Source organism: Pecten maximus, chromosome 9, assembly GCF_902652985.1.
Source record: "Pecten maximus chromosome 9, xPecMax1.1, whole genome shotgun sequence".
In the NCBI taxonomy this organism is placed as follows: Eukaryota; Metazoa; Mollusca; class Bivalvia; order Pectinida; family Pectinidae; genus Pecten; species Pecten maximus.
Genome location: NC_047023.1, coordinates 43,669,521 through 43,683,772, shown reverse-complemented (window position 1 = coordinate 43,683,772; position 14,252 = coordinate 43,669,521). Strand labels below are relative to the sequence as shown.

Genomic DNA, 14,252 nt, shown 5'->3' with positions numbered 1-14,252 from the left:
TATCTATTGTCTCCCTGTAGTCTATGTAGACACGGCACCAGATCTATCTATTGTCTCCCTGTAGTCTATGTAGACACAACATCAGAACTATCTATTGTCTCCCTGTAGTCTATGTAGACACAACACCAGAACTATCTATTGTCACCTACAACCTGTTAAGTTATGTAGACACGACACCAGAACTATCTATTGTCTCCTACAGCCTGTTAAGTTATGTAGACACGACACCAGAACTATCTATTGTCTCCTACAGCCTGTTAAGTTATGTAGTATGTATAGTCCTCTTTGCTTCCTAAAACATAAACAAAGATATCACCAAACAGCGTAATTAATGGAAGAAATGTTGTTAATGTCAAATTACATGTTAGATTTTATGAAATGGTTTGAACAAAAAATAAGCATTTCAACTGGTTTGATAAATCAGACCAAAACGTTCCAATAGTATTACTCTCGAAGTAAATATTTTTCGAAAATATAATTTTTCCTTGGGAGTTGCGAAAGATTTAATCCCTTCAAAATAGCAAATTTCTGGTTTGTCATGTTAAAATTAACGTAATCAACATAATGTTTTGACTGAATGGTGGGCACACGTATTTACAAAAGGGAATATCATTATATAGACATTATATCGCTATCCGAGTGTAAACCGTCCGGATTAATGAAGAGTAGTCATTACTATCATGGCCAATGGGTACCGGAAGTGTAAAACGTTCTGTCGTAATTAAATACAAAACAATAAAGTTACCCGCTATTCAATCTAGATATTTACTTCTGTTTTAGTATCAATTTTCGTTGTCTCGGGGTGTATCATGGTAAATAATCGATGATAACAGAATATTGGAAAAATATGAAAATAAAATATAAGAATAAATGAAATAAATGAATTAATAAAAAAAAAAAGAAAAAAAACTAAGGCATTTGCGCAGGTATGGAAAAGTAGAAACTTGACATTATACGGTAAGAGCTTAGTGATTAAATCTTTGATGATATCTCTGATAGGATTTAAGGTAGAAACTCATGGTATCAAAGAAACTGACTCATTAATATGGATTTTGTGTGGAATGAAAAGAGAGATTTAGTCAACGCAGAGTAAAAAAAAACTAATTGAAAACAACTGGAATGTTATTAGCAAACACTGGATAAGAATGAATGAAAAATACAGAACAAATTATTTTATGCAAGCTATCAGACATACAAACTCTAGACTTCTCCCAAATTCCCTCTTTCTATAGAAACATTATTTTGAAGCATGGACACATTTACAACAATCTAGCCACAGCAATATAAGCAGTAATAAAATACAAGAAGAATCCATTTTTAAGAAATCAATTTATCAAGTACAACAGATTGGCTTTATTTTTTACTTCCTTTCTGAAAAGTAACTTTTTTGCAATTAAAGATTATGGGATGAACACAGAAATGATTTTAAAGAAGGTCGTGAAATATATAACATGTTAAAAGGTAAAAGAAACTGTATCGCTCAACTGTCAAGATTTAAATTTGCGTTCCCGGTAAAATGGTTGAATATTCTGAAAGTGTAAGTGAATTTGTGTATCCTATAATATATGCAAATCTTAATATAAGAGGAGAAGAAGCGAATCCAATAGTATTTGGGAAAAGGTTAAAACATTATTAGTAAATGATTATGCAATGAACGTAAACTCAAAGAAAAGGGAAATAGTATCAACATATTATGTTTAGGATATCTTAGATACGGTTTGATAGATTACAATTAAAAGAACGAATGAATAAATCGAATGAATGAATGAAAATGATATTGTTAAAAAAAATTGTTACATAAATGATAATGTATAAAACGAATAAAAATGATTTAAAGAATTAATAGAAAATGTACAATGGGCCTGGTTAAAAAATGTACAAAAGTATTTTATGTGTAAAGATGTGTAAATTAAAAAGGATATGTAGATCCTATAAAAGCTGCATGGCATGTGTGGTAGTAGTGGGTATATATTCATTTAAGAGTGAAGATGTACGCTTTCTTTTCCTTTCATGTACATATATATGTACGTACTCACACATAGATATCTACGCCTGCTGCCTTTAGTATGAGAATATGTCCATACAAGGGTGTGTGTGTGTGTGTGTGTGTGTGTGTGTTGTGTGTGTGTGTGTGTGTGTGTATGTGCAGATTATTCTAGAATTGTATACGTATGTATGTACTGATATTTGATGCTAAAATGAGCACTAGTAGTGTTTGAGGCATCTTGTTCTGTAAATGTGTAAATGAGGTAAAGTAACAGTATTTAACACTAAGAGCCTTTATCTGAGCATTAAAAACATTTTTTGGTCTTATCAAAGCGCCGTTTATTAACCACTTGAAATCAATAATGAGTGATTGAGAGCGAATTAATTTAACATCAATTAACAATAACAGGTTCGTTTCTGAAACTTAAAACTCTCTAAAGCAATCCCTTTTAAACAAAAACGGAAATGGTGAATCGAAAAACAATGAAATAAACATCTATGGGGTATTTTCTATCAATGGTATGTATAAAGATTTTCTGGAATAGATACTGTTTTTCTCGGTTTCAAAGAAAGTAAAATAAATCTATTTCAGTTGAAACTATATTCGGGATTTATTTTTTGTTTTATATCTAGGTTTTTCGCAATTTCTATTGCACTCTTGGAGACAACAGAATAGAAAACTCGAGACAATAGCAACTAACAACCTAAACCTTAACAATATTGTTTCTTTCTTCTGTTGGTAGTCCACACCTTTGTGAATCACTTCCGGTCACACTATTGCGGTGTCACCTCAGCCAACATCACTGACATGTCATCATTACATCTTTTACTAGCATACAATTATTAATCTCAACCGAAAATGACGTCAACTTCACGACGGATAGTACATTTGAATTTTGATTCTTTATTATAAAAAAAATGTTAGCAGAGGTTTATTTTATCAGTCACTATACATTTAAATCAGTATCGCTTATATAGAAGTTTCACTGCAAGAAACCTTATCATTCTAAAGTTTTGGCCTTAAATATATACTATTGAGTATAATATTTAAGCAATAAACAGTGGTTTTAATGTTGTTATGTCGATATGACAGCAAGATGTAAAGGGTTCCTGTGGCATTTGCCCAGATACATCTTGCTGTAATATCGACGATAACAATATTAAAATTACTGTTCAATACTGATATTAACATCGTCTTACCATTTTCGTCAGCTTTGAAAAAAACTGAACCAACAAAAAAAATCTGCCTTTTTTAATGTCACATACCCACTGGGTGTTATAGCCTGAGGCACTGGCTGTTATATACTTATGGTGGCAACTGCCTCGTAGCATTTTGTCAATGGGACAATCTTGGAAATAGGTTGTAAGATCTCACTTAAACTTACACAGTACACATTTTGTTGTTAGTTTGTAGCCGATCTGTCAGCCGAGTCCTTCACCGAACGAATTAACCCCTAACTTGGGAAGAGGACTGCGCAGTGGTGATTACTCACTGTGTCCAACAGGTGGCTTCCAGGAACCTTAATAATATAAGCCACAATATACTTTAAACATGTAACTCGTAGGACAAAAGGCAGCTGTCATGATAGTGATGGGGCGTTGATGGGACGTTTTCGTGTAGAAAACCATGGCAACGTAGCTTACTATGTAATCATAGGATCATAACGTTGGAGTAGAAAAATAAAGATCCTGTCTCATCTGTTAACCGATCATTGTATGGAGACTTATAAAATAAATATAGATACGGCTAATATTCCATGTTTACCGGTGAAATGTTAAACATTCTTTCACTATAGTCATACAAAGTCAATTTATCATTTTTATTCTTATATTGAACCTTACATACACACTTAAAATAATAAAACACCTCTTCTCTTTGGTGCCATCTTCATCAATTTTATATGAACCCACATATATGCGGATGTTTTCAAAAACAGTCATATCAAAGCCATTTTTCATCGTTACATCATAAACAGGGGATTCAAAATAGACTCACCAATGTTTTAATAATCACTCTGGGGTTAAATCCTATGTGCGTGCTATTTGCTTTGAGAAAGAATGATATTGGGTATGTATGAAAAGTTATGTACGGTATTTGTGTGTTCTCTGACGTTATATTGATAACAAGATAAATGTTTTTGATATAATTACCTATGAAGGAATGTAAAAAGGGAACCCTTCATTTAAACATGAATTTAGTAATACACACAAGAGAACAATGACATTAAAACGAAACCATCAATCATATCAACCCATAATCATAGAAACTCGTAATTATATAAACCCGTAATTAAATAAACACGTGATTAAATAAACACGCAATTATATTAACACGTAATTATATAAACACGTAATTATATCATTACGTAATTATATAAACACGTAATTATATTAACACGTAATTATATTAACACGTAATTATATTAACACGTAATTATATCATTACGTAATCATATAAACCCGTAATTATAGAGAATCGAAATTATACAAATTCATAATCCGTAAAAACATAGTTATGAAAAAATGTAAATAATAAAACCCGTAATTATAGACACTCGTAAATATAGCAACTAGTAGTTATAGAAACCTGTAATTGTAGAAATATCAGTCATAAGTAAAATTCGGTAAAACGAGGACAACCTATGAACAAAATATAAATTTATGTGCATTGACACTCGCTAGTATAAATATTGGTCAAATGTGATTTACAGCTCCTATTCTAGGACTTGTCAATGATACATTTGAACTAGGCACCAAAAGTGTGAAACTCCAGAAGAGACAACAAACACAGATACAGGTGCTATTGATTCATTAAAAATAGAACAGCGATTCCAAAATATAATTATCCTATTATTGTATCAATAAAGTAGCTTTTTAACTCAGATAAATAGTTATGCATTCTTTGATATGATGTAAGAGTCGTTGATTCAAGATAAATCCGCCGTGGAATGTTCTGGAACGAATTACTTTAGGTCCACTTCATGTGTGGTGATATCTCAGCTCGATCTAATAGAATGCAGTTTTACAGAATTCTACACGAGATAAAAGTGAACAAGTGACGTCACTCACATCAGAATGGGTCCTGTTAAATGAATCATCATTCATTTAAAATTTGATCAGACTACCTTTGAAGCAACCTCCTGAACTCTTAGAGCAAAAACAAACAATGAAGACATTTTCTTTCTTAATAAATCATGCATGTTAATCGTTTAATGCAACAATCAATGCGAACCTAAAAACATGACCAGTTTTTAAAGTTTGCATATTAACGTCATCTTTGTATACATATTATCTACCTGACATTTAACCTATGAATCAACAATGAAACTAAGCTGTTACGTTGTCAGATGACCATGTTCGACATACCTCAGAGGTCAAAAAGCTACATCGATGCAACTGCTTTACAAGTTTACTGACAGATAACTCACAGCCGGTAATTAGCATGACTGTAAAGGTTCTTCCGTGTCAGGGCCTATAAAGGGACCCCTCTCTGAGGTTGACTTCACAGTTCCAGCAAGTCCGAATCCCTCAAGACAAAGGTAAGACAAACTGTTATACTAAATCATTAGTATATAGTTCTTAGGTAATTAGGTATATAAATAATCTACGTATAATTAACATTGTAAATTAATATATTTAGTTTTTAAGTAATACCTATATGGTATGTAAATACTTTCGCTATCAGGTGAAACATATATGATTATTGTTATATCTTAGAACAATAAGTGATACATATATTTCACCTGGGATTGAGATAACAAGATTAATACCAAATCTTGAAGTGAAGCTATGTGTCATTAAAAATGATATGACAATATTTTCGCCATATTTACTTTCCGTTCGTAAATGATACTTGACAGCTGACTTCAGAACAAGATTGTATCATTTATTTAATTATTACTAAACCACTCATTTTGTATAAATGATTAGCATGATCAAACTAAACACGTATACTTTGTATTTGAGGTATGAACCCACTTTATCTCTTAGTATTGGTATTCGTAAACGTTTTGGACATAAAACACTTAATGTTACTCACGTGAAATGAACTGTACATCTAGACATATTAATCAATGTCAGAATAGAGGATGTTACATATTGGTTTTTATTATGAATTAAAACCAGAATTTGTAAGGTTTATCACTATAGTGTTCAACATCGGGAAAACCAGTTCATATCAAAGTAAAACAAAACCATAATGGTAAAACTTAATCAGGATTCAGTTCGTGTAGGACCGTGGTGTATTCTAATATTTACCTGTCTTCAAGAAATTATAATTCTCTGTAGGTAAAAACTGAACACGAGGAAATGATTTCCAATTAGAAACTGATCAAGCCATCTTCATTATTCCCAGAAGGAGTATATATGTATACATATTTGTTATTCATAACATACAATCTGATTTAACTGGTTAAGGTATATTAAGACACAACGTCGAGACAAATTAGGGTATATTAACTGGCTTCGTCATAAGTAAAATTCTTATTAAGCCTGTTCTTTGGAAAAACATATTTTATCTTTATCAAGTAATACATTTTGATGTCAAAACAAAAATAAATATGCGTTAATCAGTAAATATTCTAGTAAACGCAGATTCCCAAAAACAAATACCATCGAGTAGATACAATCTGTAGTTACGATTTATTTTCTATTGTCAGAAAGCTTCTGTTGTGTAGAAATAATCAGTTACAAATACTTCATCAGCTAACGGCGAGCTGTAATATTTATCGTAGTCTAAAAACTGACTTTTAGATCATTACTCAGTTGACATTTATGTGTTGCCGTCAACTGTCAGGCTTGTTTCACTATCATTTAACTTTGCTGTATTTCCTGACATTCAATGCTCAAGACAGTGCAATATGATGTAAACGTTTAAATAAAAATTCAAGGCATCAAACTTCCCCCAAAATACATGTAAATTAATTTTCCAAATAAATCGTTGGTCTTTTACGGAAACATCAGACCTATATTAAAATGAATCTGTAATTGTAACTCACAATTGATCAGATGAGAGCAAAAACGAACAAAAAGTATAGATTTATACGGAGACCATTGAAGAGGTACAAACGGATTGACATTTACTCGTGATTGTTTAAAAAAAAATCATCGGTATATCAGCTTCACGTACAAATTATTTCGTATTTTTTTTCCAGAAAATGATGCTGTTGATCGCCGCGATACTTGCCTGCTATGTCGCCCAGCCAGGAATGGGCACGTTCTGGGGTGAGAACTGTTTGGACAGACATACCCCCTTTTCCACTTAAAACTCTTAAAATATCATAATATATTGTATACATTATTATAACATTCTATGTTTATTATAAACAGTTATAGAAGACTGATTATAGAAGATGTGTTATTGACATTATATAGATACATGTGGACTATCTCAAAACTCATGCGAAGGCGTATGTAGGGATAGCCATAATGGCAATGATACTTGGCTCAAGTAGAAGTATAAGCTTGGCGTATTTCTAGGGTAGCAACATAGGTTAAGTATCTCAAGAGCCATAACCAAACATACATACACATAGGTGGAGGATACAGACATGTTACCGAAATTCTAAATTTGATAAAACAAGGCTAAACTATTAGCAAAGTATATATCTTTTAATTTGTGAGGTAGTATAACTTTCGGATATTTGATAAGGATACTTGTAGATTTCCTCCTCTACTTACATATTTGTCTGTTATAGATATAATACCTTATTGCCAGGATCAGATGTAGAGACTATGTGTTAAGACTACTTTATCTTATACAGGCTCAGGATCCGGTTGGTCAGGGAGCGGAAGTGGAATGTCAGCAATGACGTCACCATGGTATAACTGGTACAACAGACGAAGCTCTAGCATGTCACCCTGGCAAATGCCATCAAGCAGTGGATCAATTTATTACAAACGCCACTCAATGTCCATAGGAACTCCCATATACTCTACAGTCTACTCGTCATATCCCTTTGGTGGTGGTATGAGCTCTATGGGAGGTATGAGCGGTATGGGAGGCATGGGCTCAATGGGAGGTATGAGTTCTATGGGAGGTATGGGATCTACAGGCGGTATGAGCTCTATGGGAGGTATGAGTTCTATGGGAGGTATGGGTGGTATGGGCGGTATGAGCTCTATGGGAGGTATGGGAGGAATGGGCGGTATGAGCTCTATGGGAGGTATGGGATCTACTGGCGGTATGACCTCTATGGGAGGTATGAGTTCTATGGGAGGTATGAGTTCTATGGGAGGTATGGGTTCCATGGGAGGTATGGGTTCCATGGGAGGTATGGGCTCCATGGGTGCTACCGGAGGAATGGGCGGTATGGGAGGAATGGGCGGAATGGGCGGAATGGGAGGTATGGGAGGTATGGGAGGCATGGGATCAATGGGCAGCAGTGCCATGGGAGGTATGAGCGGAGGAATGAGTTCTATGGGAGGGATGAGTTCTATGGGAGGTATGAGTTCTATGGGAGGTATGGGATCAATGGGAGGTATGGGATCAATGGGATCAATGGGAGGTATGGGATCAATGGGAGGCAGTTCCTCCATGGGTGGTATGGGCGGTATGGGAGGTATGGGCGGTATGGGAGGTATGGGTGGTATGGGAGGTATGGGTGGTATGGGAGGTATGGGTTCCATGGGCGGCATGGGTTCCATGGGAGGCATGGGCTCAGCTGGACCCGCCATCAGCATCAGTGGAAAAAAGAAAGGTAATGGAACACTCTTTTTAATGATATTGTTTAATTTAATCTAATCGTTATATAGCCATGATAATTCTATAATTGATATTTTGTTCAATTTCTTTAAGATAAAGAATATCTGACATATCTACGACAACATCTATGATTTTTTTTTAAATCTTAACGTCGACAACAATTTAAAATGAACGACAATTTTAAGATTCACCCTTCTGGCCAAGTCTTCAATGTTAATAAAACTTTCCTCCGTCTACATTTTAGGTTCCTATTAAATATGGATCTCTCTGGACCGGAAGTAAAGAAGACGCACGGATGAACAGGACAAACAATGCCTCAGATATAATCCTTTGTAACAAGACCTATATGTGTTATATATACCAGTTAAATTATTAAAAACAAACGTCATTGCCAGAAAAAATATCGATTTTCTTATTGATTTTGTGTATCGAACCATTTCTTTAAAACATATAACACAAGACGAACATCAATATATACTTACATTAGCGCTGAAGTGTCACTATATAAAGTTCCTATTCGGGTTATAACACTATGGACAGACATGAGTATGAATACGAACTTGGATATATACAAACAATGTACTTCGTCACACTTAGAACGAGGAGAACAATGACTCGGCTCTAGGTGTTAAACTATATTGTATAACGTTTTGCACAAAATCGAACAAAATTTGTTTGAAAGTTTAAAAATTAAACGACGTGAATACAATACAAGTTTATAAGATAGCGATCTCAAAGGATTACATATATACTGTATATATTTTAATTTGTCAAATAAATAACACTTTTTTAATTGATTGCAAAGAAATCACAGATAACTAGAAAACCAGCTGATATCGATGAGAATGTCGTTCCTTTCAGTGAAGTTTGTTAAGGTTAAATGTATAACCATATTTAAATACCTTTATTACACTAGAGCTGTAGATGTAATGTTAAGGTTAAATATATAACCAGATTTAAATACCTTAATTACAATAGAGCTGTAGATATAATGTAGATACTCTGAAACGAGTCTCAATCTGTATTTGGATGCTCCAAAATGCTCAGGAACATATTATATATCCCACCAGTAACTTTTGCAACTCATCTGAAAGCCATGTTGTCTAAAATTTACTTAACCACCACAATCATACTCAGATTGGTTTCTTTTCTATTTCCTTCGGAGAATCATAACTGACAAAATGCATGATGACTAATAGCTATCACTAATATTATAGTTCACTTGTAATGTATTATAATAGTTTTAGATGAGAAGGGGATTGATCCACAATGAGAAATATACATGTTGCTCACATTATATGTATACCCCTGTATAAGGCATACAACATGTCCCGAGTATTTATAATAGCGATACCTGTTAGGAAATGCTGGATTAAGAATACCGAGTGATAAGTGAACCGTGACTCAGAATCGACAAAACGAACGCTAAAACACATGGAATACCGATGGCAAAAACGAGAACAATATCTTAACTAAAAGCATTGAAACAAAACATAGATAAATTAAGGGACCCCTAAACTATATAGAGAATATGACCAGGTGCTCCAGAAGAGTGAATCAACAACAACAACCGATACACTAGATCAGATAAAGGCGATGACCTGTTTATGATAACAACGGAATCTAAAGACACGTCAACGGAATCTAAAGACACATCAACGGAATCTAAAGACACGTCAACGGAATCTGAAGACACATCAACGGAATCTAAAGACACGTCAACGGAATCTAAAGACACGTCAACGGAATCTAAAGACACATCAACGGAATTTAAAGACACATCAACTGAATCTAAAGACACGTCAACGGAATCTGAGGACACGTCAACGGAATCTAAAGACACGTCAACGAAATCTAAAGACACATCAACGGAATCTGAAAACACATCAACGGAATCTAAAGACACGTCCACGGAATCTGAAGACACATCAACGGAATCTAAAGACACGTCAACGGAATCTAAAGACACGTCCATGGAATCTAAAGACACGTCAACGGAATCTAAAGACACGTCAACGAAATCTAAAGACACATCAACGGAATCTAAAGATACATCAACGGAATCTAAAGACACGTCAACGGAATCTAAAGACACGTCAACGGAATCTAAAGACACATCAACGGAATCTAAAGACACATCAACGGAATCTAAAGACACATCAACATAATCTAAAGACACATCAACGGAATCTAAAGACACATCAACGGAATCTAAAGACACATTAACTGAATCTAAAGACACATTAACTGAATCCAAAGACACATCAACGGAATCTAAAGACACATTAACTGAATCTAAAGACACATTAACTGAATCTAAAGACACGTCAACGGATTCTAAAGACACACCAACGGAATCTAAAGACACGTCAACGGATTCTAAAGACACATTAACTGAACCTAAAGAATGTCTTTTACGAATTATATACTTTAGTAGTCAGCCACAGCGCATCTAAAATTATATTATAGTTATTTGTTATATAGACCTTCTGTGCTGTCAATATGGCGTCTATTGGTTATGACGTCTCTGTCAAAGCGACATGTGGAATATTGGAAATGATTAACTTCTTAAAACGTCAAGACCTTTAAAAAAGGTACCATCATCATTAACTTCGGTGAATGAATATACTGTGTTGTTAATTAGACACTCTAATTGATTGATAAGAATTTTTATCAATTTGTTTATTCATCATATCACCAAAGACATTACTGCTATAATATTTCAATTTTTTAAAGTTGTGTCATTTATGTTGAAGAAAATTGATGCTAGTGTGTATCGAATTTTGTCTCTACACAATAATGCGATTTTGTCTATTTAATTCGGAATGCTGTTCTGCCCCTACAAACTTTCAGTTCACCCCGAGTTTCTTTCACAAAGTCTATATTGCAGTGATGCTTAAACTCTGTATAACAATATGTTCGGTTACTTTGAATACTCGAATATGACCTCGCTAACTAGGAATACCGAGATTTTATGGTACCTGAACGCTCACTACACACATTTAGAAAAAAAGAAATTGAGTGTGCACCATTTGCTGGAAGAAAATGCAGTGAAATCTGTCTATAAAAGCAACGCAAGCAAGCACAGAAGAACCGGACAAGGTGGTTTGTAAAGAGAAGCTTTCTAAGTACATTTGGACCTCAAAAAATGTTAGTCTGCACATTGCATGTACACATGTATTGTTTAAAAAAATACCTAATCATTAACTAATATTATCATCTAATGAAAACTCACAACTCAGTAGGCCTCGAAAAGTTTAGAATTGGCCATCTCTAAACAAGAATGTCATACCCATAGACCTAGATGTTTGTATATATATATAAAAGATAACAAAAGAACAAAAGACTTCGTCACTAGGCCTTTCTGCCCTCTCATGGTTCTTCAGGGGGACCCTACAAACTTTCACCCATTCTTATTTTGAATTATTATTGGTCCGCCTGGAGAAGCCTGAGAGAGCTAAAAGGCCTTGCGGCAAAGTCTTGTTTTGTTTTGTTATTTTTTATGCATTCACCTTCGCAAGAACAGATTTCTTTTTCTTATATATATCCGACATTATAACAGGCCCTTAACTCAACATCGGTAAAACATCGGCCAACAGAGGGGCTATTTTTGTTCCTTTGGCTATGCAAGTAATCTGTTGAAAATAGCGGGCTGACGTTAGCAGCGGATTCATTATTCGTTATTGGGGATTCGAATAACAAATCCGCTGCCAGCAACTGACTGGAGATTTGTTATTCGAATTCCTAAGAACGAATATCGAATCTGTTGCTAGCTTCAGCCCGCTGTGGAAAATTTGGTACCCAAAGTCAAGAGATATCGTCGATCAGAAATTTAATTATTCTCACGAGATCATCGTTGGTGTTGTATGTTTCACGAAATATATACATCTTCCTACATGCCAAATGCTAAGACAACGGGGAATCCTCTCTATATAAGATCACCTCCTCTACACATACATTTCACTAATCCTTCCAAAGCGGGTTTTTGTTCCCGGATAAAATGTCACTTAAACAAGTTATGTACTATTGAGTACACAATACAGTTAACAAAAGCAACCATGATTAGACAATAAAAGTAAATTAATTAGATCTGAATATAATTGTGCTTGGTACGGGTTTCTTATTAATGGCCATTGTTAGTGTCCCTGTTTCGGCTATCTCCGTCATATGTCAATTTCCTGAAATAACAGAAGTCAAACTTGTTCATATTTATCAAAGTGACATATTTAGAAAACAAAAACAAAAAAAAACAAAAAAATAAACCAGTATAACAGATTGTCCTTCTAAGCCTCGTCAGTGATGTAAGAGACATCCTACAGCTGTTTCGTCCTTCTAGGACTCCTCAGTGATGCTAGGGACACAATACAACTGTTCCATCCTTCTATTGATACCTAGGCGCGACTGATGAAAACCAAACAAGATCGAGAGAAATGTAAATACGGATGAGGAGATGCCTGAACACCATAACTCAAAACATTTAAAAACGTTAAATATTGAGTTTCAAAAGAATAAACAAGCATGGATAAATTAAATATCAACTATAGTATGTAGTGTTCATTTACTAAGATTGACAGCAAATAAAATAATTCCGCCATTTTTCATCATATAACATGTTACATGTATAACACATCACATGTACTTGTGATGGCGTTCTACAGTATAACACTTCATAGTTTATCATCTCTCAATCTTTTATTTGCCTATACTAACAATAAATAACAAAAAAAATACTTATAATAAATAACTATTATCTATACTAATAATAAATATCAATAATTTATACTGATAATAAATATCAATAACTTATACTAATAATAAATAACAATAATCTATACTAATGATAAATAACAATAATGTATGCTAATAATGAATAACAATAATTTATACTAATAATGAATAACAATAATTTATACTAATAATGAATAACAATAATTTATACTAATAATGAATAACAATAATTAAAGACTTTACTTAGGGTTGATGACACTTTGAGTCGCAAGTCTATTCTTTCAAGTGGTCGACTTCAATGTACAATATTTACAATATATAAAGCACCACGTACAAACATTGATATCACAGTAATGTCCTCAATTGTGACGATGTGTCATTATTTCTCGCAATTTATTGTTACTCTGCAATCGGCTAAACATGCATATTTGTGTTTGGTTTTGTGAAATGTCAATGAAATTAAAAATACTTTAAGTGCCGTTTTGTCTGGCCATCGATGATACTGCCAGCCTCAAGCTTGTTCCGTGAATTTGTTAGAAAACCACAAATGGAATATCGAAAAGTGCTACCACACGGAATATAAAACCATCACACACAGATAACTATCTGATAGATGTGGTGAAAATGAAAGTAGTGTCTATATGGTAAGGCTGTTTGATCTCTGAGGAGACATCCTGTACCGTGGAGTATACGAGGAAGTAAGGTTTATGTTATACTCCTGGATCAACTTGTCTGCCCCCAGTTAATCAACACTTCGTAACTAAGATCTCTCTCCATAAAATGGCGCCTGATGTGCATAGATACAAATTAATCTTTAAACACTTCTTCAGATTGT

At 34.0% G+C, this 14,252-nt stretch overlaps 2 protein-coding genes across 2 annotated transcripts; one reads left to right on the top strand and one right to left on the bottom strand.

The window, feature by feature from the left end:
• Positions 1-7,926: 7,926 nt before the first annotated feature.
• On the bottom strand, positions 7,927-8,376 carry LOC117334035 (homeobox protein ESX1-like). Its single transcript, XM_033893452.1, has one exon. The coding sequence runs from the start codon at positions 8,374-8,376 to the stop codon at positions 7,927-7,929; it is 450 nt and encodes a 149-aa protein (XP_033749343.1).
• Positions 8,377-10,296: 1,920 nt separating this feature from the next.
• Positions 10,297-10,857, top strand: LOC117334033 (protein gar2-like). The gene has a single exon (XM_033893451.1). It carries the CDS (start codon positions 10,297-10,299, stop codon positions 10,855-10,857), a length of 561 nt encoding a protein of 186 aa, XP_033749342.1.
• Positions 10,858-14,252: the final 3,395 nt, after the last annotated feature.

Bases quoted from the DNA above. Each gene is read 5' to 3' on its own strand.
- LOC117334033 (XM_033893451.1), top strand. From the start codon at position 10,297: ATGATAACAACGGAATCTAAAGACACGTCAACGGAATCTAAAGACACA.
- LOC117334035 (XM_033893452.1), bottom strand. From the start codon at position 8,376: ATGGCACTGCTGCCCATTGATCCCATGCCTCCCATACCTCCCATACCT.